Consider the following 25,956-nt stretch of genomic DNA (forward strand, 5'->3'; position numbering starts at 1 on the left):
TTATTTGGCAATAAGCAAGGGAAATACAAGTTAGCAAATTCCAATTTCATTTTCTCTATTCACATAATAGCTAGTACTTGCGAATAAATTTGTTTCACAAAGATACTGTTAGCCAAAAATAACATTAAAATGGTAATGAACCATAATAAAAAAGTATGAAAAAATATGAACTCAGAAGTAGAATACAACAGAAGATTGTCTTTTTATGAATTGATTAGGAAATGCTATCATTACTATACAAATGAATTCAATGTCAATAGTTCTGGTAATAGTTAATATGTATGCAGTTCTTATGTTCCAGGCACTACTGCAAGAGTTTTACATGCACCTTCCCATCTAACGCACACAACCACTCACCGAGGTATATACTGCTATTATCCCTTACAGATGAGAAAACAAAGGCATAGGAAAATGTAGCAACATGATCCAAATCACAGAGTTGCTATGGTACTTTTAATTATAACTCTATAGACAAATGTGCAAGCCACTTTAAAAAAAGAAATCTGATTTCTGACTCTGGTCACATTCACCAAGAACTCAATCTATACTTTCTGGAGAGAACAATTTTTTTTTCTTTACTAGCCACCATAGAAGTCAACTAAAATATAAATCAAAAATCTTGAAAACGTTCAGAATTCACAACACCAGATCCTGACCTATAAGCACCAACAACCCACTCCTTCAAAACACTAGCAGAAATTTAATCTTGAAGGAGACGTCAAGCATCTCAGGGTCTCAGTAGGCCTTACTGTTTACTAGAGAACAAACTGGTTTGAAGACCTTTTCACCCTTCGGTAGAAACAATCTTTTTACCCATCACCACAGAGAATCAGAAAAAAGAGACCATAATATTTCCATGACTAAGAACGATGGGATCAAACTAGCCACAGGCTGTAAAATCTGTAGAAGAGAAACAAGGGAAAAAACCCTCAGGACAGCATGCAGCAATCAGTAAAACAAGAAACAATTTTCTTCTGACTGCTTGGTACTTGGAATTTCAACACATTCTCATGTTTTATTACAACACAGCAACAATGAGGCTAGTTCTCTAGTATGGACACTCACAAGAGCACCTGAAAACATATTAATTACACAACAGTCTATAATCGTGCATCTATATTACATATAAAAACACTTTATGAAAACATATTTAAGTCACATTTTTTCATTTGTTTTATTGCTAGATCAGAATGCATTTTTCCTTAACTTTCCTCTTTATTGTGCACCATACAGATACATACATGCTGTTTAAGTTAGCTTCTTTTTTGCTTTGACCAAAACACTAGACAAGAACAACTTAGAGGAGAAAAAGCTTATTTTGGTTTCAGAGGTGTGAGTTCACAGACTGCTGACTTCATTGCTCTGGGTCCAAGATGAGGCTGAATATCACAGGGAAATGGCAGTGGAGGGAAGCTGCTCCTCTCATGGTTGCGGGGAAGTGGGATGTGAGCCTCAGGGAAGATAATCTCTTCTAGGGCACGTCCCTAATGACCACTTTTCCAGCCGTGACCCACCTGCCTACAGTTACCACCCAGTCAGTTCATTCAAGGTAGGATGGACTGATTAGTTTACAGCTCTCATAATGAAATCATTTTACCTCTGAATATTCCTGTATCAACAGGAGCTTTAGGGGCATACCTCATATCCAAAGGCACAACATCCTACATCTGGCTAATTCTGTCTCTATCTAAAACATGGTTCTGTGGGTTTGAGCCGCCATTATGGTTTAGAGAACCCGTTACCCAAAGTTTGTTCCGTAGATCAGCAGCATTTACCTGTAAGCTTGATGGAAATGCAGTCATGGGTCCTACCCCAGGCCTAATGAGTCAGTCTTCATTTTAACCAGATTCCCATGAGACTGGTATATTTGTTAAAGCCTGAGAAGTTCTATCCCTAGAAAGCCTGAGTAAATCTGCTGTAGGGATTAGGAATCTACATTTTAAGTAAGGAGACTACTTATTCTGGTTCAAATGGACTTCTGTAAACACTTTTTTAAGGGGAAAAAAATCTGCTTGCTTCTTGATACAATATTCCTCATAGTAATCTGAGTCTCCTAGATAAAACAGAATACTTCTGACAGACTCAATTGTAAAAAAAAATTTTTGAAAGCTTAAAATTATAAGTTAATGAAAACTTTAATAAAAATTTTAAAGGCAGTATGTCCAAAATAAAATTAACATGAATAAGAATAAGAATTTCCCAGGAATACCTTTTCAAAACACATATCTCACTCTTTTGCTGGGGAGAGGGAGATTATATTACCACTGATCCTTTGCCTAAGGAATCATTGTTATAACAAACCACTGTTATCTATGAGGATGAGAATGAAAACTTCAAAAATTATTGATTGATGATGACAAGAATACAATGAAAATCACGTAAAACATGTCCACGGTTACTATTTTGGTCTTTTTTTTTTTAACAGACTTTATAGACATACAGGCAAATGTAGACTTGAATTTGATATCTAATGGGGGTCAAGTGGTATATACACTTTTGTAATCTTTTTTCATTGAACATTTATTTTTATAACATGGGAGTTTTCTCAAGTTACTAAATATTTTCCAAAAGACATCATTAAGTCACATAATTTTTCATTTATTGTAATGCTAGGCCAGTATGCATTTCCCCCCTACCTTCCTTTACTTCAGGTTCTACTTAAAAGCTGTCTTATTTTTCTTAGTCCAAGATAGCTCCTTCCTACCTCTTCTGACATGAGATTTTTGTCTGTAGTGCCTAGTCTCCAACTTTCTAGCAATCCCCTGTAGCATATTTCTGGTATTTATACAGGCATCCTACCACTTAAATCTGCTTTTCTGGTTTTAGTCTACCTAGCATCTTTCTGTCCTTCCTAGGTACCATCAATTTCTGCCTGACTACTCCAGAATCCCAGATCAACCCATTAGTCTCAAAAGCCACACAATGAGAGCTAATTAGCAAGAGCTATTGGGTTTTGTGAAGAATTATCTCTATACAAATTAGTTCAGCCCAGATTGAACTGAAGTTGGGGATAATGAACTCTAATTCAAACAGTTGAATAATCGCATGGTTAAATTTATTTGGGAAATACTGCTTATATTAACCCTCTCCTAGAGATTTAACAATAACCTTAGCATTAAGAAATGGCAATTAAAGTTTTAAGAAGTCTTAAGCTAATTTAACTTGGCTAAACCTAGGATTTCTCAAATGTATTTGACCTCAGAAGTTTTTGGGGGGCATACAACTGCATAATATGTCAGAGAAAATACTTTAACACATTTTGAGAAGCACTGTCTGTCGCACTAATGAAAATACAAGAATTTCATGCTTTGGAGAGAACTTCAGTGCTGCTCAAATCATGCCTAAAGGATCAGCCCTGCAAATATGCTGATTTTCTTCTAATCACATTAACCAAAAAAACCCTAGATTTATTTTTAAAAATATGTGCTCAGTATTTCATAGAACCCATGAAAGAGGATTTCTTTAGTTATATATTATTTAAATTCTTCCCATCATGGTTATTTACAATAAGTAAATAATTGTTTCCATTTCATAGTAATTTGTCATTCATAGAATTTTTACTTGTATTATCTGTGATCCTTGAAACCATTCTAAGAGAAGGCAGGCCTGGGTATGGCCTCCATTTTACAGAAGAGAAAGCAGAGATGGACAGCATAGAAACTGTTCCAAGTCACATAATCCAAAAGTAAAAGAAGCCTGAATCCAACGTAGGTCTCTTCTGAGTCAATGTGGTCTATCCTTTGAAGTTGCTAAAAACACCTCAGTTCCAATCCTGTGCCTTTTGCCATTTGTTAACATGATATTTACAATTTAGAAGTACACTGGAGATTTTCCACAGAATGTTTCCTTTTAATGGCTATATTATGCTGTATTAGAATCAGAGAAAGATCCTGATCCTAATCCTTTGGGTAAGACTATCAGAATCCACAAGTGAAATCTAGCTAATTCAAGCATATAAAAGGTTCCTTAGAATGTACAAGTCAAAAGTTTGAGGAGAAATCTAGACCAGAGATGTTTTCTTTTTCTTTTAATTATTTTTAGTTATACATGGACACGATATCTTTATTTTGTTTATTTATTTTTATGTGGTGCTGTGGAAGGAACCCAGTGCCTCACATGGGCAAGGCAAGCGTTCTGCCACTGAGCTGCAACCCCAGTCCTGGAGATGTATTCTTATAATGTTTTTCTTTCTTTGTTTTTAGAATATCTTCACATTTTTTCTAAAGGGGGCAATGCACACATACACACACTCCAACACACTATAAAGAAAACCTCTATTTCACAGCCCCTCCCATTAAAAATTGCCTTTCTATGTAAAGAAATATACAACTGAAGTCTGAGACAATTTGGAGGAGACTGTTAAATTATAGTCATAATTCTAAAAATTCATGAAATGAAGACAGCCAAATTCTTTTCTGAGACCTATAAAAAACAGGATGTTTTAAGAAGTTTTATTTTAAAAGTAAAGAAAATATTCAATGAATGAATAGTACTGAACTAAACTAGTGCTTATGTCCCTTTCTGTTTTCATAGTGAATACACATTAGTCATTTTTTTTTCTGAATTGAAAACTTGGAATCATTTTCTCATTCAGGATATATGCTACAATCACAAGGCAGCAAGTAAAGAAGGGTCCAAAATATTCTCTGTGCTAAAGTGAACCAGCAGCTATTGCTGAAGATGAATGAGTGGAATCTAATTTTCGACAGCCATATCTGCAGGCAGCAATGCTATCTGTGGCATGCAACAGCCTTGGCACAGGATCAAGGTAACCAAGTCCCAGAGCATGTCTTTACGATTGCTCTCCCTTGCAATGAGTACTTTCAGGCATCACTGGAACTCTGCATTTCCCCAACTTTATCCTGTTAAAGTCTAATGGCAAACATCAATGTTGTTTTCATTTATTTTTAACTCACATGTGTGTAGTCATGAAGAGGAGTAATGGAAAGAAAGACTTTTTAATAAGTGAAAATATTAGAAGAAATGTTCAGAAAAATGTTATCTGTGTTAGACTGTATTTATTAGAGTAAACTGCAATTATTGATGACTCTTAAGGTAGAAGAGTAATGTAAATAATCACTAAGAGACAGAAAAAACAGAAGAGTAGAGAAGAGAGAAAACACAGACAGGAAGAAGAAATTTTAAAAAATATGTAAATCAAACATAAACAGATATGCTCATACAAAATGTTCATTTTGAACGCTACCATCTAATATTCCTGAAGATTATACTGATTACCCAAACACACACAATCACAATAAAATCAGAAAATCTCAATCTGTCTTTAAATGATCTAAAAATGACCTAAAGAAAAAAAAATTGAGTCACATAAACTCAAAAAAAACCTTAAATTTTGTCCTTTAAAAAACATTACGAAGATAAGTATTCTATTCACCTGATAAAAGGCACAAAGTTTGATTCTGTCCTCGGGGGATGGAAAAAAAAAAAAGGAAACTGGTAATGTATAAAGAAGAGGAAGGAGGAGGAGTGGATGAAAAGATAGTTAAAAACAAGCAAAGCCAAACAGGACAGATGGATAAATACAGAAACAGATAAAAGCATGTGGACTTTTGTCTTGCAATAAGAGAACCACCTTTTCTCTTCAAAACTCACTTCTCTTCCCGTGACCTCTATTTCCAGAGGTGGTACTACCCTTTACCTAGTCACCTGTTAAAAGCTGGGAGTCTTGAGTATAATCTGGCTCCAGTCCAGAGCCAATCACCAGTTTTCAGCAAATACAAGGGGTAGCTGTCCCACCTCCCCAGGTCTCCCTCATGTGACACTCCAGTTTATTGACAGTTTTTGCAGGTCAGGATGTTTCCTCCTCTCATGCCTTTGCTGTGCTGACTCCATTAAATATAATGCATTCTTTTCTCATTCCTTTGGTCCCCTCTCACTCAGGAAACCTTTCCTGAATGCTCTGTACCCAAATTTGACTAGGTACCCCTTTTCTCTACTTCCATAATGTACACAAATCTCAATCACTAACATAACACCACAGTTACTTCCTGGACCACTGTCTTTCCCAACCTTTTCTGATTTATCTTTGCAAACCCAATGCTTAGTACATGTCCTGGCACTCTAAAGGGCATTAAAAAATGTTTACTGAATGAATGAACAAACAGTGCAAACAGTGAGATTAAAAGTTTAAATGGCATGCGGCGGGGGGGGGGGGGCTGGGGTAATGGCTCAGTGGCAGTGTGCTTGCCTTGCATCCATGAGGCACTGGGTTTGATTCTCAGCACCAAATTGAATAAATAAATAAAGGTCCATCAACAACTAAAAAATATTATTGAAAAAACTTAAATGGCATGGGATATAATAAGTTCACATCTCAAAGCTTTTAAGTAAATCTGACTATAAGGGAATCCCCATACTAGGTACAAGCTATAATCAGCCATATGACTTAGTGACAGTCTTTCCAGTTTTACACACATTCCTTCCTACTTGTCTGATTATACTGACTCTTTACATAGCTCTTGATAATATTTATCAATAGGAATATAAGACTTTCTACAGTTAGTTCTTTTTATTAGTTTATTCTTAAGACATGGCTTATAAATGTCTTTTAAGAAAGTGGTAACATTTATGTGACTTACTGAATACATCTCCTCTGGGTTTCTGAGGATCTGTCTGTATCCTGTTGTCAACTGTAACTCCTCTTGCAGATGTGCTTGTAGCTGGTTCTGCAGTTGTCAGTCTGGTAGGTGGCCTTTCTGGGGTGGGTGGAGGTGGAGGTGTTCTGAACTCTGTTGGCAGGGGTGGTGGTGGAGGAGTGGGCTGTGGTATTGGCTTTGGTGTAGGTCTTGTTGTTGGCTTAGAAGTAGGCCTGTTGGTAATGACAGGAGGAATATATGGTGTCTTCAGAGGCCACCTAGTACTTCTGACATCAGGAATCCAATTATTATCTCCTCCATCACCCTTTAAAATGGTACCATTTCCCTTTGGTACATGAATTGGACCTGAAGGCTCAATCATGACTTTGGGGATATCTGAAAGAGTCAAAATATTTAAATTAGGATATAACCATTTCTAACAAGTGAAACACCAAAATTAAAAAAAAAATAGAAACACATGGGGCTGATATACAGTTCAGTGGCACAGAGCTTACCTAACATGTGCAAGGCCCTGGGTTCAATTCCTAGTGGGAACTCTCACACAAATTAGTTTCATTTTGCATGTTTAGATTATTCCTTACTCTAAGTTATACTACTTTCCAAATAACAAATGCATGCACAAATGTGTGTGTGTATGTGTGTGTATGTATGCAAAAAATACAATGGTATTTCTATAATGAATATGTATTATTTGAACACAAAAAGTTTTAAATAATTGTAAAGAGGCGATGAGAGGTTATTTTTTTTTTAATATACAGAGACATAAGTTTTTTTCCAATATGAGAAATGTAGAGAGTCTAATGTTAGGTGTCCAGTGCTACATGTATATCATAAAACTGTTTAGAATTGTCTAAAGATTGATACTTTTCTCACCTACTCTTTATATAAATTCAATTCATGTAAAAACAAAACAATTGATTAGATGTTCTACATATGGTTTTCCTTTCCCTTACTAATTTATACAACTTCTGTCTAAAAAAGAAATTTTCAGAGGTTACAAAGATCATCTGAGTAAGTTTTACCTTTGATAATCTTCACCAAAAATATCAATATTCAATCTGCCTGGAATGATAAAGTCCAGACTAGGAATGACTGCATGACCCCTCAAAAATCCTCTAATCCCTTGATTTTATGCCCCATGGTTTTTAGTAAATATTTCACTCAGGAAATTTTAAATATTATCTAATGTTGCATGAAATGTATGCTAAATTATGCCTTTGGTTTGTAAAACTTTCATCTTAGAGAAAGTTTTATATATATATTTTTCATATTTATCTGCAATGTACCTATGACTCCAAATACAGCTTGTAAAATTTTTAAAAGGAAAATAGTTCTGATTTTAGAGGAAATAAATATGGAAATTCTTTTTTTATAGTAGAGGTTGGAGGTGCAAAACAGAGGGACCAAAATGTGGAATATATTCACAATTTAATACTAATGACAAATAATTATTTCTGCTTTTTATTTTTAATTAAGTACTAGGGATTGAACGTAGGGGCACTATGTCATTGAGCTGAGTCCTTTTTATTTTTCACTTTGAGACAGGGTCTTGCTAAGTTGCCCAGGTTAATCTTGAACTTCTGATCCTCCTTGCCTCAGCTTTGGGAGTAGCTGGGATCACAGGAGTACAATACCATGCCCTGCTTTGTTTCTGATTTTAACAAACCCAAGAACTCTATAGGTTCTTTTTCTTAGGTAAATAGAAGTTATTTAGAGATTTTAGTAAAAAAAAAAAACTCTGATGTTTTAAATGTTAGGATATATTACTGGCTTTTAATTTTTAAAAATACATGAGCATGTGATTTTATTGTTTGTGGAAAGCACAGACCAGTATTACTAAACTATATGATTTTGGTAACTAATTATGTCCCTTATCTTCCCTAGAAATGGCCTTTGTAGGATCATGTATTTCCTGCTGGAATTTAGAGCTGGAAGACAAGTGTTACTCACAGACACAAGTGAATCCATCACCATGGTATCCATCTTTACATTTACACTTGTAGGACCCATGAATGTTGTAACATCGAGCAAAGCCACTGCACTGATGCTGCCCAAGGGAGCATTCATCTATATCTGCATCAGGAGGTAGGAGAAGAAGCAGTTTATCTAGCAGACAAATATGATAATATGCAAAATATATGCAACTTCAAATTTTTTTTTTCTTTTTTGCAATGTGAAGGACCATGTAAAACAAGCAAATAAATAGAAGAAATAGAGTACATATATTGGAACTACTAGAGGTTGAACTGGATGTTAGTTGGTTTGCTTAATTTAATGCCAATACCTTTCCCTGTCCCTGATATTTAACCATCACCACAATTAAAATCCCCTACATTACTATAGAAAGAAACAACGCAAAACGATGGTTGAGTTTCATTACCGTGACATTGGTATTTGCCTCCAATGTACATGAGGTCGAAGCCTTTATGACACTTGCAGATGTAACTCCCAAAAGTATTGACACACTGTCTAAATCTAGGGCAGGAGACTCTTCCAGTAGCACATTCATCAACATCTAGAAACATAAGTTAATTGCATTTTAGGCATGTTCAGATGGAGCGGGCTTTAAAATAAATGACTGACTGCAAACTGTTACCTGGCACACAACAGCTCATCATAAGTGGTATCCAGCTGGCTGCCACCACAGGCAACATAAATTCAACATCTCCAAATTTCAGCTCATCCTCCTAAATCAAGCTGTTCTTTTCTCATACCCTATACACATACTGCACTGTGACTACCCAGTTGCTTAAAGTAGAAACATGAATCATCCTTGACAATGCTCTTTCCCTTAAGTCCAACATCATCATGTCAAGATAATTCTACCTCTGAAAACTTTATTGGAACCTGTTTACCACCATCACTACCCTATCCCAGGCTACCATTTTCTGTGTTAGACAGTTAGGAAAGTCTCCAGTTTGGTGTTTTCACTGCTTATCTTTCCCTTCTGCAAAGCATTGCCTACTGCACAGTCAAAATGACTTCAGTAAAACATATGATCACATCATTGTTTACTTGCTTTTTGAATTAAATCCACATTTCATCTTATAACCTTGAAGGCTCTGCAATCAATAGCCCTCACCTACTGCACTAGCTGTATCATAAGCCACACCCTGCATGCTCACACTCGGCACTTAGCCACAAAGACTCCTTTAAAAATCTCACAGGCCAACCTCTCACTGGAGTACCCAGCAAAATTTTCACCTCTTGACACATTCTTCACATGGCTAATGGCCCATGTCTTACTGTGGGAATTTCTTTACCATTTCTAATACAGACCCTTTCTGTTTTTTTTTTTTTCTTTCTTAGTATTTCATGTTAACACTTAGCTTGGTCTATAATATTATCATGGGTTTTTTCTCTGACTTTCCTACTAGAATGTCCATCTCATGAGGCTCAAAATCTTGTCTGCTCTACCCATTACTGTATATCTACCCATTACTGTATACCCAGCACTTAGCACAGTGTCTTCACCACATGCTAGGTCCTCGATAAACTCTTTGTATACATGATCTTGTTCAATCCTCACATTGGTTCTACGTAGCATTATTCTCATTTTAAAGATAAGACGACCTAGGCTCAAAGAACAAAAGTATCTTGCCTAACCGAGGTTACATACCTGGGAACCAAAGCCCAGATTAATCCACAATTGCCATCTTAATTTTCCAGAAAAATATCTAACCCCCATGTTGCAACACATATAATCCAGCCCCTTCTACCTTGTCCGCTTTATCACTTCATGGCTCCTCCTTGCCTCTCATATTCCAAAAATACAGAGTTCTACTTGTTTTCCTGAACATTATGCTCCCTTGAACCTCAGTGTTTTTTTACACATGAATCCCACTGCCCAAATCTTCCTTTGGTCTCTCCGTTTTGGGGAAACAAGGCTTCCAGGTGCATTCAGAGTGGGGTCCTCTTCTGAGACATCTGATACCTTCTGGTCTATAGCTAATTACCTGATATCAGTAACTGCCTGCTTTCCTAATTCTATTACCTTCCACTTCCTTTCTCTATCCTATAGAAGCTGTTGATAAAGACGTTTGATGTTACAACTTACCCACACAGGTCCTCCCGTCAGGAGCCAGCTGCAGACCTGGGGAGGGGCACTGGCACCGGACTTGCCCTTTAACAACATCACAGCCATACTGACAGTTTGCCATGGAGCATGTTAGGGCACCTGTAAAGACAGTGACTGGCTGACTCAGAGAAGTAGAAAGAAAAAGCTATGATTCAAAAAACTATATTCTTCCCTTTTCCTAAAATCATTGACAATAATCAACAATGCAGACATAGAGGCCTCAATTAACCAACACTTTAAAGAAAGTAAAGAAAGTTAAAAAAAACATTGTGAAGAAAGAGGAAGGGATGGGGTGGGGGGGGGAACCCTTCGGAAGGATAATTAGGAAATTGACCAGCTTTCATTGTCCGGAGATTTTTTAATGTTTTTAAATAATTACATGATAAATGTAAAACTTTATCTCACATAGATTATCTGGATTTTTTTTCCAGTGGCCAACTGAAAAAAATAGCAACACTGTTCTTAATCAAAATTTTCAAGCAATTGTCTTAGCTGCCTAGCAAATTTCTCTAGAGGACAGCAGATTTCCCAGAGTTGCACAAAGTTAGATGATTTTAGCATCACTGCCATATATTATTAAACATGTATTCACCTCATTCCAGAAAGTTCCATTGCTATGTCTATACAATGCAAAAATAAAATTAGCATTTTTTTTTACTTTATAAAATGCAATGTAGTTAGATGTTAATTTGGCAAAATGAAAACTAAGTCACTAATTGTGGACTATCATATAAATGTAAGTTCAATTAGATGTTCACCTTTTAGAGAATTTTAGGGTATTGTCATTTTATAAATACATCTGATAACAGTAAGAAATGCCATACATTTTCTTTTCTTACAATGATCCTCATGAAATCTACTTTTCTGATGTTGTATTTATTTTTAATTTGAAAAGAATTTTTATTTTAGAAGTGATAAACTGTTATAAAAGTCTAAAAATCTCATACTATTATAAAGAAATATAAAAATGAAATGAGAAGGTACATATGAATGATTTATAGTCTCTCAACAGACCTGATGGATTATCTCTGAGTGGTACCCAAATAATCACTAATGTTTTGTTTTGTTTTTAACCTGGAATAGTTATCCTAGATCCAGGTAAAAGTTAGAGTTAAACATATTAGAAAAAACAATGGGAAACATCTTCAGTTTTGTGATTTTTGCTCTAAATACCATTTTCAAATCAATTTAATACTGGCACCCATAGTAAACAACATTATACATCTAAAATGGGTAAAACAAGATCATATCTCAAAATAAAAGAGTGGGGATGTGGCTCAGTGGTTAAGTGTCCCTGGGTTCAATCTCTAGTACCAATAAAATAAAATGGGCACCTCTTATTTTGATTTTCATTCCTCAGACAGACATCAACACATGCACTTGTCCTGTTCAGGAGGGCCCTAGAGGGCCACATTTGCAAAGGCATGCTATCAGAGCATGTCAGATATCAAGCCCAAAGCACTTATAAAACAGTTAAGATTCTTGACATACTTGAGCAGGACCCATCCGGCATAAGCATATATCCGTTGAGACAGTAGCACTTGTAGCTGCCGAAAGTGTTCATGCACCTGTGCTTACAGGGCCGAGGCTTCAGGCCACACTCGTTCAGATCTGCAAAGAATGTGGGTTCAAGCAGAAAAATCACAAAACCTCAGCACTAATGTAAAACATTTAAAATGCATCTCAGTATCGAAGGATGAAACAGAAAAGTGACTCAAAGTATGGCAATCTTCCTTTATGTCAGAGATAAAGCCTATTCATGCAGTCTTCATTTGAACATTACCCTGGGGTGACCAGGAGTCGCCATGACTGATGTAGATCTCTGTTCATAAAGGACAGTTATGAGGAATCTCCCCCAACCTGTGTCCGCTTATCATCCCCAGAAAGTGCAGAATACTCACCTCCTGCTGGGGCAAACTCTATCAACTCACCTCCTCCTGGGGGGCTCTAGTGACTCATCTCCTCTTGTGGGGCTCTATCACCTATACTGACTGCCAATCTGCTCAAAATACCTGTGTTCCTACTAGAGTCACATGCCATGTTGTGACCCTACTCTTTCAGTGTCTTCTTTTCTCTGTTTTAAAGAGGGCACTACATGAGCATTTTACTTTACAGAAAATTACATGAATTTTAAAACATTAAACTGCTTTGACCTTTCCACAGGTTAGCTATATTTTCAGAGAATAAGAACTGTATGAATTAGAGTGACCATTATTGTAGTTTCTCCCATTCAATTTTGTAGATGATGTATTGATCTTAGATTTAAGAAGAAAATTGAGTTTCCTACTTTAGTAATGCATTCAAGTCACAAAATAAACTTTAAAAAATACCTCCAACATATTTTCATTCATTTGGCCATTAAGAAGGGCATATGGAAATACTAATGGATAAAACATAATGGACTATCATTATGTATTTTATGTTTATTGGCTTAAATATCAATATGAAATGAATTAATGAATTCCACATTATGAAAATTTTCCAACTCAAGTTGAACACTGCCTCAAGTGAACATAAAACTCATAATGAAATATAAACATTGAAATAGTAATGCCCATAATATAGACTTCATTAAAAAGAAATGTGACCACATGTTTATTTTGTCTGGAATAACCAGCTAAGTACCTCATTAGCATAATTTAATTATCTATTAACCCATGTCACTGAATAAGAAATATGGATAGCATAACTAGTTGCAGAGTTGTTTTCAAATCTAATGAAAGTTAAATCTGACTGGCCCTTCTTTTAGAAATCTGTATATTCCACTTAAGTAACCACCAAGTAACATTATATTTTAAACCACCAAAGAATTATTATATCTAAGAGTATTTTCATGTCTTATTGACTTTCCAACTTAGTCTTTTTTCTACCCTTAACAAAAATGTAAGCAAGTTCCCAGCTGGGCAAAGACTGGAAAGGTTAAATAAATAAATCAAATACTTTTGTTCTTTCCTGTGCTTTCTTCAATTTCCTACTTTATTGTCTTTTGCCCAGTCAAAGGTTTTCAAAACAGAATCACATTTTAAATATTAAAAAAAATTCCTCATAGAAGATACTTTGCAGATTCCAGTGTCAAAAAGTTGATTATTCTCTTTGTTATATGAAATAATAATCGAGGAATGACTGAGAAATTCTCTCCCTTTCCTATATTCTACTTTGTATTTCACTATTTATTCAAAAATTGAGTCAGGGAAACTTTCCTCATTTTTAAAAGGAGTTAAGTACATTCCTAATATGTCCTACCGAGTCACACCTGGCTTTGATAACTCCCCGACTAAGGTTATAGGAAGTAGTATTTAACTTGTAATACATTATAAGAGAAAAGCTTTGTGCTTTAAATACTTTTCTGAGCTAAACAAAAAAATAACAAAACAGTACAATAAAACAATAAAGTACAACTGAATAATGTGTCTCAAGAGAAGGATATTGATGGACAAAAATGTGTCATTTAAGAATCCCTAGCTTTATTTTTAGAAAGCCGTAGATACTTCTGGGGGCTCCTCATGGAGATTGGTCAGGTGTTTATAACTCCAGCATAAACCAGGAGGATTTATGCTAATGGAAACCTCTTTAGACACTGGGCCCTTGGACTAACACTGAAGCCCAGTTGAGGCAGCTGTTCCACAATATGGCTCTGGTGTTGGCCAGTAGTGGGCCCCTTTGGATTGCTGTGGAAATCTTCATAGTTCAGACTGGGACTACTGATGGTCTGGCTTTAATCTAAATTTATCTTACCTTTCCTATGAGAAAAGCATTTTGAGGTTAGGAATAATGAAACTAAAAAGAAATAAAAACCAATAAACTGTCATAATTTTTTAAAATCTGGAAATCATTTTTTGAAATATTTTGGAAAAGGAAGAAAACATGCAATATTCCATGGGTAAATGCAGAGACATTCATTGGCTATTTTACCTGTTAGTAAATTGGCATGTAAATATCAAAATACATGGAAAGCAATTTGAGAAAATTCTATTCTTAACAGCTGTTGGGGGATGAGATGATGTTCCCTGACAGATGGCTGGTGTAAATATCCCCAATGCCTGTCATCATTGCACCATCTGCCGCAGTCAGGTGTCTCCTAAAAACTTCACAATGACCCTTACCAGTACTTCTGCAAGCATTATAAAACAGGATTCCACAGTAAACTGTGTTAATCAATACTGTCAAATATCACATTTTGCTGAAGTAGGGAGCTTCAAAAGATTAAATGCATTTGGGGTCCTGGTGAGGAACCTCTTTTTCTTCAATTACTTGAGGGTTTCTATTCTATGATTATGTTACCTTATTTTCTTAATGACCTAAAAGCATAAAATTGAGTTAATATGTGCTACTTCTAATATAAATTCATTATTAGGATATATTGGATTATAGACCAAGTAAGGTTTGTGTTATTGTCATACTAAGTGAGAAACTACAAAATGACATTTCTATATAAGGGTAAATGTTCTTAATAATAGGTAGAACCATGATAATTCTCCTTGATCCACACCATCCCAGATAAATCTTGAAAGTTGATAAGAGAGGGCTGGGGTTGTGGCTCAGTGGTACAGTGCTTGCCTAGCATATGTATGGCCCTGAGTTTGATCTTCATCACAACATAAAAATAAATAAATAAATAAAGTTATAAAAAATTGATGAGAACCTAAGAAATAAAACTTCATTGTTTTCATTTTAAATTTACTTTAATCTTGCTCTTTCTATTGAAGTTTATAATATAAATTATCAGGGAAAATATATAACATATTATATAACATATTAATTAAAATATATAATGTAACTAATTCTATAAAGAACCTATCTTATGCTAAAAGATAGAATTTTACAATTACACCACTTACGTTTAAATATTTTAAATATTCTCAAAGAGCATTACCATCAGGATTACCATACATTTAAGCAGGTTGGTAGATTCAGGAGCTTGGGTGGGAGAAAAGGGGAGAGAGAAGGTGACTGGTCCAGAACAGAAATGCAAGCTGCATAGCATTATTATTACACTTCAGGAAAAAAAAAAGAATCAGAAATTTTATTAGCATGCAGACATTGAAAAAATAGTTTGAAAAAAATGGGAAGTGATTTCACTGAATAAGATAACCCAATGGAGTTTTTGTGTTTTTGTTGTTGTTGTTGTTGTTTGATACCGGGGTTTGAACTCAGGGGCACTTGACCACTGAGCCACATCCCTAGCCCTATTTTATATTTGATTTAGAGACAAGAGTCTCACTGAGTTGCTTAGTGCCTCACTTTTGCTGGGGCTGCCTTTGATCTCATGATGCTTCTGTCTCAGCCTCCCGAGCCGTTGAGATTATAGGTGTGTGTGGGCCCGGCTCCCAATGGAGTTTTAAAAGACAAAAACCTTTCATTCATTTTAATGCATTTGGACTCTCCTCACCTTTGATGCTTACAATGGATGATGTTTCAGAAATTTGAGCTTTTAAACTTGGACTAAAGTGGATGTCACTGGAAAACAGATGTTAATATATCACCTGCCATATCATTAGTTCTTTAAATTATAAATAACTCTGAAACTAATCACATTGTCTTTCTTTGTGTAGAAGATATGAAAATGTATCAAGTTCCCTATTAATAGGGACAATAATTATTGTAAACTATTTTAATTCAGTTATTCTAAGTTCCTAAATCTATGAGTGGGTACAGAATAAAATCTTTCGGAAGAACTGTAAAATTATTCTACTACCTTATTTTTCTATAAAACTTTCTAGCACAATGTAGACATTAATATTTTTGGAGTTTCTATTCTCATAACAACCCTGTAGGCAAATAAGACAGGAATTACTGTCTTCCCCATTACTGATTGGTTTGCTAAGACCCAGACACATTAAATGTCTTACTCACAATGAAAGAGCTTATGGGAACCAGAACTTAAGCTTTCTGATATTACAAAATGTGCACTGAAAGAAAGAAGCAAATATATGGCTTGATTTCTAGTAACCTTAAATTCTACATATCAAATAGATGGTGGTGGGGAAGAGGACTTAATCACTTCTAAAATCTACCTGGCAAAGACATCAAAACCCCAATCTCGGTTACTCTGGAATTCCTGACTTTGCCTACATATGAAAACAAAACTTAACTTGCTCTCTGATTTTGGGAAAACATTTCAAAACCCAGAGAAGAGGAAAAGCAATGATATAGTAAAAGGACAGTGAAGGCTCCATGCTTTTCAGGGCACAGAGAATCGGCACCAGGTGATAGTTCCTGCTGTTTGCTTCACATGCTCAGGCTGAAGGCTGGGCACTTCTGTGCTAGTCTTCAGAACTTTTGCAAGAAGTGACATAACTGCAGGAAGCTGTGCAGGTGGGAGGAGCAGACCACCTGAGACAATGCACGCTCACCCCTTGCAGGTAAACTTGTGGCTTGATGATCCAGGGGTTGAAAAAGAGGTTGTTCACTGCCTTGGTCAAGAGGAGTTGGGTAGAAGTGCTCATCTTCACACCAGGAGGAAGGTAATAAGAGTCAACTTTGAACTGATGTCATTTTTAACCCTAAAATCTTTACAAGTATATATTAAAAAAGTACATAAAGTTGGTGGAACTTAAAAAGAACTCTTTAGATACTTTACCAAAAGCAAACAGTTCCTAGTTCTCCTTCCCCTTTAATTTTAATTTTCCTAAAACTTGATGACCATCATCAAGAATAATAAACACATTATAAATTAATAACCCATCATTCTCTTACCATTAAAAAAAACAACAGCAAAAAGTGATCATTTTTAAAACCACCATGTTAGTCATCAACAGAAGGGAGAAACAAACAACATAAATTATATTGATTACAATTCACTGGCTCTAGTTAGGGACATTAAAGTCTTAAATGACCAACTTAAGATTTATTTTTTCCTATATTGTGATGTTGGTTAGTAATGGCTTAAATATCCTAAAATTATGCATGAATTTATGATTTGCATAATGATCCTATTTAAATAATAGCTTGATCATCACTATTTTCATTCAAAAGTAAAAACTTATGTCACATGTAGGTCACATTTAGTTAGAACACACATTAGAAGCTTTATGTAAAAAACGTTAACTGTTGCCATTATTAGCTTACCAAGACATAAGACAGAAGAGACTCTGATAGAAAATCAAAAAGAAAAACACATTCTATTTTAACAGCCATTTAAACTTCCAAATCAAATGAACCTTGGTTTCTGGGGTTGAAACCACACAACTTTCAAAAAGTAAGGCTTGAGGTAACCACTGAAATACTAGGGTTACAGTACTTAGATTGTTGTGCTAAGTGAAAAAATAAAAATATAACTTGTAAACCAGTATTTAATATTTATTAATATTTAATTATATGCTATGAAATATTGATCTTTCTTGGGATGTGGAATTCAACATGTGAAACAAAACCCAAGCCAAAACATTAGTAATTGATATTTATAAATTGTTCTGAAATTATTATCAAGCACACTATAAATTCAAAAGAACATCTTTTATTTCTAAAAATATGAATGCTATATGTACATGCTAAAAATAATTCCCCAATGGGAAATATATAAAAATATTATTATATATATTATTATTATTATTTCTTAGCTGGGGGTAAGGGGTTTTATAGGGGTACTAATCCTCAAGGAAAGGGAAAATAATCATGAATAAAATTATCAGAAAATATAAGGGTCAGGAAGCAAATGATCAAAGAAAATCTTATTAGAATTTGGGTTGGAATTTCATCTACTATGAAAGGTATCATGTGCCTTATCAAGTATGCCAATGATCAGTCCAAAACTATGATTTTATATCTGATCTTGGTACAGCAAATGGAGAAAATATCTTGGAAGGAAGAGCAAGCCACCAACAATAGTCTAAGCCTGTGACAAGGTTATAAAATTAAGCCAGTTCTGCAGAGCAACTTGCCCTGCAATTCTAGTTGTTCCCCAGGCAGCTCTAAAAGCACCGGTTAAGCACTTGTCATTTATTTAAGCTGTTTACTCTGTCAAACAAGTTTCCAAGGGGTTATTTATTAAAATATATTACTCAGAGCAAAATTCTTAGCAAATACGTGCCTTGTATCAAAGCCTATTTTTAATCAATAACTAAATTTCTAGTTCTATGGAACTATTTCAAATTTATTTCTTTTTGACATTTCTCCTCTTGAGAAAAAAGAAATGCTTGATTTCCTATATCTCTGAGGCATATTTTTTACTTTATTAAAATGTGTGATCCTAGATAAAAACAGTCCAAGTTAATTTCTCATACAGCAGGTACAGCCAGTTTGCTCTTCAGGTTCCATGGGAGTCACTAGGCAGCTCTCACACTTACCAGGTTGTTCACAGTAGCCTCTCTCAACCTGGCAGGGCTCTCAGTCCACCGACTCAGAGACTATCTAAGTTGTTGTATCACAAACTCTATGGAACCCTTTGAAGTTCCTGTGGTATTTAGGACTGAGAACCTTTATATGAATCAATCATTCATTTAACAAATTTAATATACTCTTTGCATGTGCAAGTCACCTTAATAATAGTTTTATGGAATCCAGAAATCAGAGACACCACAAAGGGTTTCCTCTCTCAAGCAGCATAAACCTTTGCATCAGGAATGTGCTACAACTGCTTTTTTTTTTTTTTTTTTTGTAAGGAGAACAAAGTAAGAGGCAATTAGAGCATATGAGTTTACTCCAAGCTGGAGTTTTGTTTTCAAGATTAGACCTGAAGTGACATTTTAAGTGTCAGTGCTATTTTTGCAAGTGTAAATCCCATTTTGGTGCTAATAAAATCCTCTTCTCCTTAAGGAATATGGTGTGGGGAGGCAAGATTTTTAACTTGGTGTATTTCCAATTTTCTTGAGGGAAAATAAGTGTGCTATAGGAAAAAAGCACACAGTAAATTGGTTTATGGAAGATAAGAGATGCCCAGTGATGGAGCCTTGTCCAATAATAGATTTAGTGTCTTTGAATAATTAAAGTTCCTATAGCTCCTGCAAATAAATTTAAATAAACTTCTCTGCAATCTCAAAAGTGGCTTCTTTTAATAGTCTTCCTGATATGGGGACAATAAAGTTTTATAGTGTTGACATATTAATAAAACCTCTGAGAGTTTATGTTTACCATTTTTAAAAAAGAAATAGACTGGCATTCCAAGATGAATACTGATAATTCAAAAACCAGAACCTAACATGCTGCTACTTGTGAACTTAGGCTAGGGAAGGAAAATCAAACAAATTTTTTAAATCAAACCCACTTTTAGAGTAACTGAGATAATAAAAACACCAGTTATTTCAAAAAGAGCCAAGTATGTTTGGGACGTGATGCATTTCATCTGATGAATAATTACATATATTTTAAAATATCATTGTTCTACATGGTTGTAAAAACTATGTCTATAAATCATGATTGACATGACACTGCAAGGAGTATCCTAGAACAAGTATCAGATACTGAATAATATCATTTCTGTATAAGATAAAGCCAAATAAATACCCATAGGATAGTTATACCTGACCCCACCACTCCCACCCCCGTTATTATTTTATTTGACATTTAAGATAATAGAGTATTACATTAAGAAATAAGAAAAATTGACACGTTTGTCTTTTTAGTGAAATCTAAGGTGAACTTTTCTTTATTTCTAGATTTTAAATTCCTAATAGTTAGAAATTTTTGCTAAAATTAACTAGGAAGACAAGCCTTGTCCAAGCCTTGTTAGGCAGAGTCAGAGGATAACACTTCCAGTTATATTTTCTTCATCCAAAACTAATATAGTAGGAAGGATATGGATTATATAAAACAATAGCTCTAGCTTGACATACTATCTTTTATTTTTAACCAACTAATTTTGTAAACCAGGGAAAGACAATATCTCTGAACTTCAAATGAAAAGTGGAATAAAATGTATGTTATTATTTATAACTTAATTATAATAAGTAGCATTCTACTTCTTAATGTCCTTATAAGAATGGAAATAGATAATTAATATAAAGTATTTGAGACACTGTATCAGATAAATAAATGTTTATTTTTATAAGCATATGATGCCGATTTTTAAATCACTTGCAAACTAATCCACATTTTTATTTCTCAAAAGAGCATTTAAAATGAGCCAACAATTTAAGGGAGACTTAAACACAGAATCAGAGGGTTCACAGTTGGAAGGAACTTCCAAATTTCAAGTCCAGCGCCCTACCTGGTTTCTGGTATTAAAGAGAAGCAGTAACTGGGATCTGAGGAGGTTAATGATCTTCCTAACTAGTTAGTAGAAGCACCAGAAGGTAAGGCATCTAACCACACTACTGATGCAGTGATGTTCTTCAAAAAATATTTTAATAAATATAAGAGAATAAAAATAAGGGGATATGATTTATTTAATTGTATTTTGAGAAAATCAAGTTTATTAGATTTACCTTTTCTTTTAAAAAAATCTACCAGCAAAATGGCAGCTCACACATTTGGGGAAAAATTACTATGGAAACTAGTTTGGGATGAGAATTTAAAATTTTTAATTTGTCAGGAATAGAGATGGCATATGACTTTGGTCTGTTTTCCTACCTTGATTGCAGGTTTTTCCAGCATATCCAGGGTGGCACTTGCACTTGTTAGGCCCAATACACTCACCATGTTTGCACTGAGGCTGGCACACAGCTGTAAAAAGAGGTCATGCATTATTGCTAGTTCAGCAATACACCAACTATACAGCATTAATGTCATGGACTAGTTTGATAATAAAAGAAAAAAACTAAGAAAGTACAACAAAGTGGCAGAAAGAGACAAAATCATTGTTTTACCGTAAAACCTCTGTGTGTGTGTGTGTGTGTGTGTGTGTGTGTGTGTGTGTGTGTATCACTTGAAGCTGGAAATTTTTCTAAACTTTAGGACAATACTCAGTTTTAAAGGTAAAACTGTATAATCATATACTGATGTTTGTCAACAGCTATAATTTTAAAATAACTTGCAACCACAATTTCAAACTCATTCTCTCAAATATACTTAAACGTAGCTCTCAGTCTGAAAATACTGGGTATATATGAGATCCAGATAAATTTCCAATCAAACAATAAAAAGCTTATTTTATTAGAAATGATATACTAAGTATGAAACGATCCAAGATAAAACATAAATTAAAACAATATATTTTGGTTCTTTAAATCAAAAGATATTTCCATCATCTTAATCCTCTTAACCCTAAGGTTCATTACAATTCCTCTTCCATTTATAATGGCCTTTTTATGGCCAAACCATAGGAAATAGAAAATTCTCAGTTTAACTTTTACTCTCTTCTATCTACTGTGTTCCTCTTCCCTTAAGACCTCAAAATGCTATACTAAAGTCTTCTCATAATCTCACAGGAATTTATTGTATGCCAGCAATTCTCAACTAGGGAACTTTTTCCCCTTAGGAACATTTAACAAGGTCTGGAGATATTTTTGGCTATTACAATGGAGAGGGGATGCATCCAGTAGGTAGAGAACAGGAATACTACTAACTATCCTACAATGGAGATAACCCCCCCCCCAAAAAAAATTTCCAACCCAAAATGTCATGGTGCCAATATTAAGAAACTCTGCACTAGAATGTACCCACGATGCTAGGCCAGATACTACAATAGGTAAATAATAATTATATGGCACGGTTACTGGTTCCTAGGAGCCTACAATGTAGATGAAGGGACAAAACAATTACATGTTTTTAATTCAACATATAATTTATGAGCAAAATGGATAGCACATATAAAATATGTAAAGAAATCATCACATAGGCAAATCCATATAGATTTATATGGAAAACCTCATAGAAAAGACTTGTGTTGGTTCTTACAGCGCAGAGACATAAAAGGGAGAAGAGAATTACATAGCAAAGTAGACCACAGGTTAGTTAGAGGTCACTCAGGGGCTTGTGAAGATAACAAGAAGGTGAAAATGCTGGTGAAAGCGTGAGAAGCAATCGTAAGGAGTGGTGTCAGACGACGGTTTTCCTTAAATTTCAGACTGAGGAATATATTCTATTTCAGGAAATGAAAACTTTCTGAGTGTTTGTCACCATTGGGACAATTAGTGGGTAGAAATGAAAGCTCCTGGAATACAAGCACTATCAGCGTGTAGACCGGGCTGGATAGGTGTGATGGCAGAGAAAGCACATGACCAATCATTCAAGTCTGACCGCGAGGAAGGCACAGGTTGTGTCAGTGACAGGAAAAGACTCAGCTTCAGCAGCCACTGCGTGAGGAGCAGATGGACCTTGAAGACCTGGGGAAATGGAGTCAACGAGGGCCCTGAGTTTTTAAGCCCCTTGACATCTTTTCCTTCCCATATTGGTTCCTGCCATTCTCCATTCTGGGATGGGCTCCCAGTTTCCTTTCTGACAATTCCCAAGCACCATTTCCTTTAAAACTTCTGCAAAACTGATGTTTTCTACATCTCCTTACTCACCTCTCACTCACCCTTCCCTCACCTGGCAACCCACAGGGTGCATCAGCTAATTTTACTCTCAGGCCTTTCCTATTATTTGTTTCTCCAATTTGACCCTGTACCATTACCAATCCTTAGATAGTGCTGCTCAGGAGGTATTTAATTTAAAAAGCTGGCAAAAAGAGGATGAGCAGAGTGTAAGTGGTAGAGAAATATAACTTAAAAAAATTCTTTAAATCTGATTTTAGTTTACTGCTTTAAATTCAAATGGAGACATTTTTAAAAAATATTTTTTAAGCTGTAGATGGACACAATATCTTTATTTTATTTTATTTATTTTTAGGTGGTGCTGAGGATAGAACCCAGGGCCTCTCATGCATACAAGGTAAGTGCTCTACCACCGAGCTACAACCTCAGCCCTCGAGACAATTTTGTTTAGATCTGTGAGAGAAACTTCCGATATAACTCTCAGTGAATTATACACGATAGGTGGTTTTTACTATGCACATCTTTTAAAACAAGTCCTAGGAACAAGCCATTCTGTATGTAAATGCAAGTCTGGAAAAAATATCATATTTAAAGAAAAGAATATTCCATATATTTTAATGCTTGTATACGAATACAACCCAATAACTGAATATCACTGAGAGCACACAGAATGCCATGTTTTTTTTTAAATAAAAGAAACACCTGAAATCATTAGATGCAAATCAAAGTAGTAACCCCTTAGAATAACTGGAATTTGAAAATATTTCTAAGAATATAAAAAAGTAATTTAGAAAATGTCACTTAAAAATAGGAAGAAGTTAATTTAGAAGAGGGCATGTTATGAAATGCTGAACCTGAGGCCCCAGGCTGTATTAGTTTTGACCCCTGACCAACTTGATGATCTTCTATTTATAGTGGTTTCAGGTGCTCTATAAGAACAAAAGATCTTCTTGTTCCTTCTCCCTTTTTCTAAACAGAATGCCCTACTCATCAAATGCACGCATTATATGAGGTCAAGCCTGTTAATGTTTCTTCCATGTTTAAGGAGTTTGTATTTTAAAGCAAACTGCTGAACTGACAGACTATACACAAAGTAACCCTTAGGTTAGCCAACAGCTCTTAGTTAGTAGTTATGAGGTTAGCCAACCGCTATTAAAAGTAACAGTATGCTCATAAAGCTGATATAATCCAATCCTTTGAAAATTTTTGCACGAGAGTGTTTTTTCCTATTATCTTATTGGCTTTAGGTTTGGGATAGGATTCAGTAAATGCACATGGAACACTGGTTACATAAAATGTATGATACTGCACACCAGTGGGGAGATGAGAGAATCACAGAGAATATGAAAAATTGACTGTGTAACTAATTTTGTTGAAGCTATGACAAGTGCTACTACAGAGAGATGAAAGAACAATGGAGCATGTGATGACTATAACTCAGACCCTGGAGAGGCCTCAGATGTGCACTTTGATCTGCGCTACGTGTTAGAGGTAAGAGGCTGTTGGGACAGGAAACAAAAGGTTTTCAGAATATGAGCAAAGTGTGTGTGTGTGGGGGGGGAATAGTCGAGGTCTACTCTGTGAGTGCAAAGTGTTCTCATGAGTCTATGGTGTAAAGTGCTTAAAACAGCAGATGAGATCAAAGGAAAGGCTAAAATAGATCATAAAAGGCCAGCTGGATTCTTTGGATTCTCACCAACATCTCTCTTTCTTCTCTGCCTCAATATAGGATGATGTTTGCTTTTGTTGGTTTGGTTTTGGTGAGTTATTTTGTGTTACTGTTATTATTTGGAGTGGGTGATGAGTTAGCAATGGAAAACTACATTTCCCTTCCTCCTTGGCAGACACAGGTAGCCAAATGACTAAATTCTGGTGAACTGGAATGTAAGCAGAAGTTACTGGATGGGGCTTTTGGAATGCTACTTAAAGGAGGGGGATGATGATTATGCCCCCCTCTGCCTTTTTGCCTGGATTGTGGAAGTAACGGCTGAACTACACAGGCCTTTTACGACCATGAGATGATCTCAAGAATGAAAAAAAGAGTAGAGCAAGAAGTCGTACTATTAACCCTAAATTCTTTCCATCTACTATTACTTCCAGCCAAATATAATTCCTAAGTGACTGTCCTTCAGACCTAGGCTGTGGAATCTGGACTTTTATCTGTTTATTATTAAGCCAGCAAAAATTTTCTTCAGATATATACTTTGAATAGAAGTGTTATGAGTTAGATCCCAGTAGTGAATTAAAACTCATCAAATTTATTTCATAAATACAATTCCAAATACTACTGAGAGTATTAAAATAACTTTATTTTCTACATATAAGTAACTACATTAGAATGGACACACCTGTTTCAGAACTGGATAAAAATGACTCCCAACTTTCATGTAAACTTCTGCTTCCTAACAACTTGTTTCATTATAATGTGACTCTTAGAGACCAGTAACAACCACCTTTTATAAACTGCATTATACTATGAATAACAGGTCATTTACTTACTCCCAAAAAGAAGGATAAATCCTCTGTTTGCACTTAATAGTGATCTTATAAAACATCATAAATAGATGATACACTTGACTTGGAAGAAATAATGTCCCTATTAGCACTACAGATTAATTAAAAGTCAGCATTGCTCCTCTGACCTTCAAATGGGTCAAGGACAGAAGGTTTGGGTCAAATCTGATTGTCCACTGTGCCTGGTGTCCATGTACAGCTTAGTGGTTCAGTAAATAAAGGTAAGTAAAGATTACAGATGTGACAGATTTTCCCCCCACACACAATAAAATCAGTTACCAGAATTAAGTTCAAGTAGGCAAATCATACTCAAAATTTACTCTTACTCTCTATCATTCATATAGCATAATCTCCAGAATGACCTTGAAATAACCTCTAAATCATTGGTTTTACTAAA

At 35.2% G+C, this 25,956-nt stretch overlaps 1 protein-coding gene across 7 annotated transcripts in view; it reads right to left on the minus strand.

Annotated features, from left to right (window-relative positions):
* Npnt (nephronectin) overlaps positions 1–25,956 on the minus strand; it is a 69,727-nt gene that overhangs the window by 18,953 nt on the left and 24,818 nt on the right. For 5 of the 7 annotated variants that reach the window (XM_040293013.2, XM_078021846.1, XM_078021845.1 and 2 more), the window contains 7 exons: positions 21,202–21,294; positions 17,049–17,141; positions 12,187–12,306; positions 10,675–10,794; positions 8,998–9,132; positions 8,568–8,690; positions 6,600–6,992 (listed from right to left, as the gene is read on the minus strand). In XM_040293013.2, coding sequence (XP_040148947.2) covers positions 6,600–6,992; positions 8,568–8,690; positions 8,998–9,132; positions 10,675–10,794; positions 12,187–12,306; positions 17,049–17,141; positions 21,202–21,294 — 1,077 coding nt within the window. The remainder of the gene's footprint in view (positions 1–6,599; positions 6,993–8,567; positions 8,691–8,997; positions 9,133–10,674; positions 10,795–12,186; positions 12,307–17,048; positions 17,142–21,201; positions 21,295–25,956) is intronic. The other 2 variants (XM_021720495.3, XM_005340723.5) reach the window with 1 other exon arrangement.

This window comes from Ictidomys tridecemlineatus, chromosome 9 (assembly GCF_052094955.1).
Source record: "Ictidomys tridecemlineatus isolate mIctTri1 chromosome 9, mIctTri1.hap1, whole genome shotgun sequence".
NCBI lineage: Eukaryota > Metazoa > Chordata > Mammalia > Rodentia > Sciuridae > Ictidomys > Ictidomys tridecemlineatus.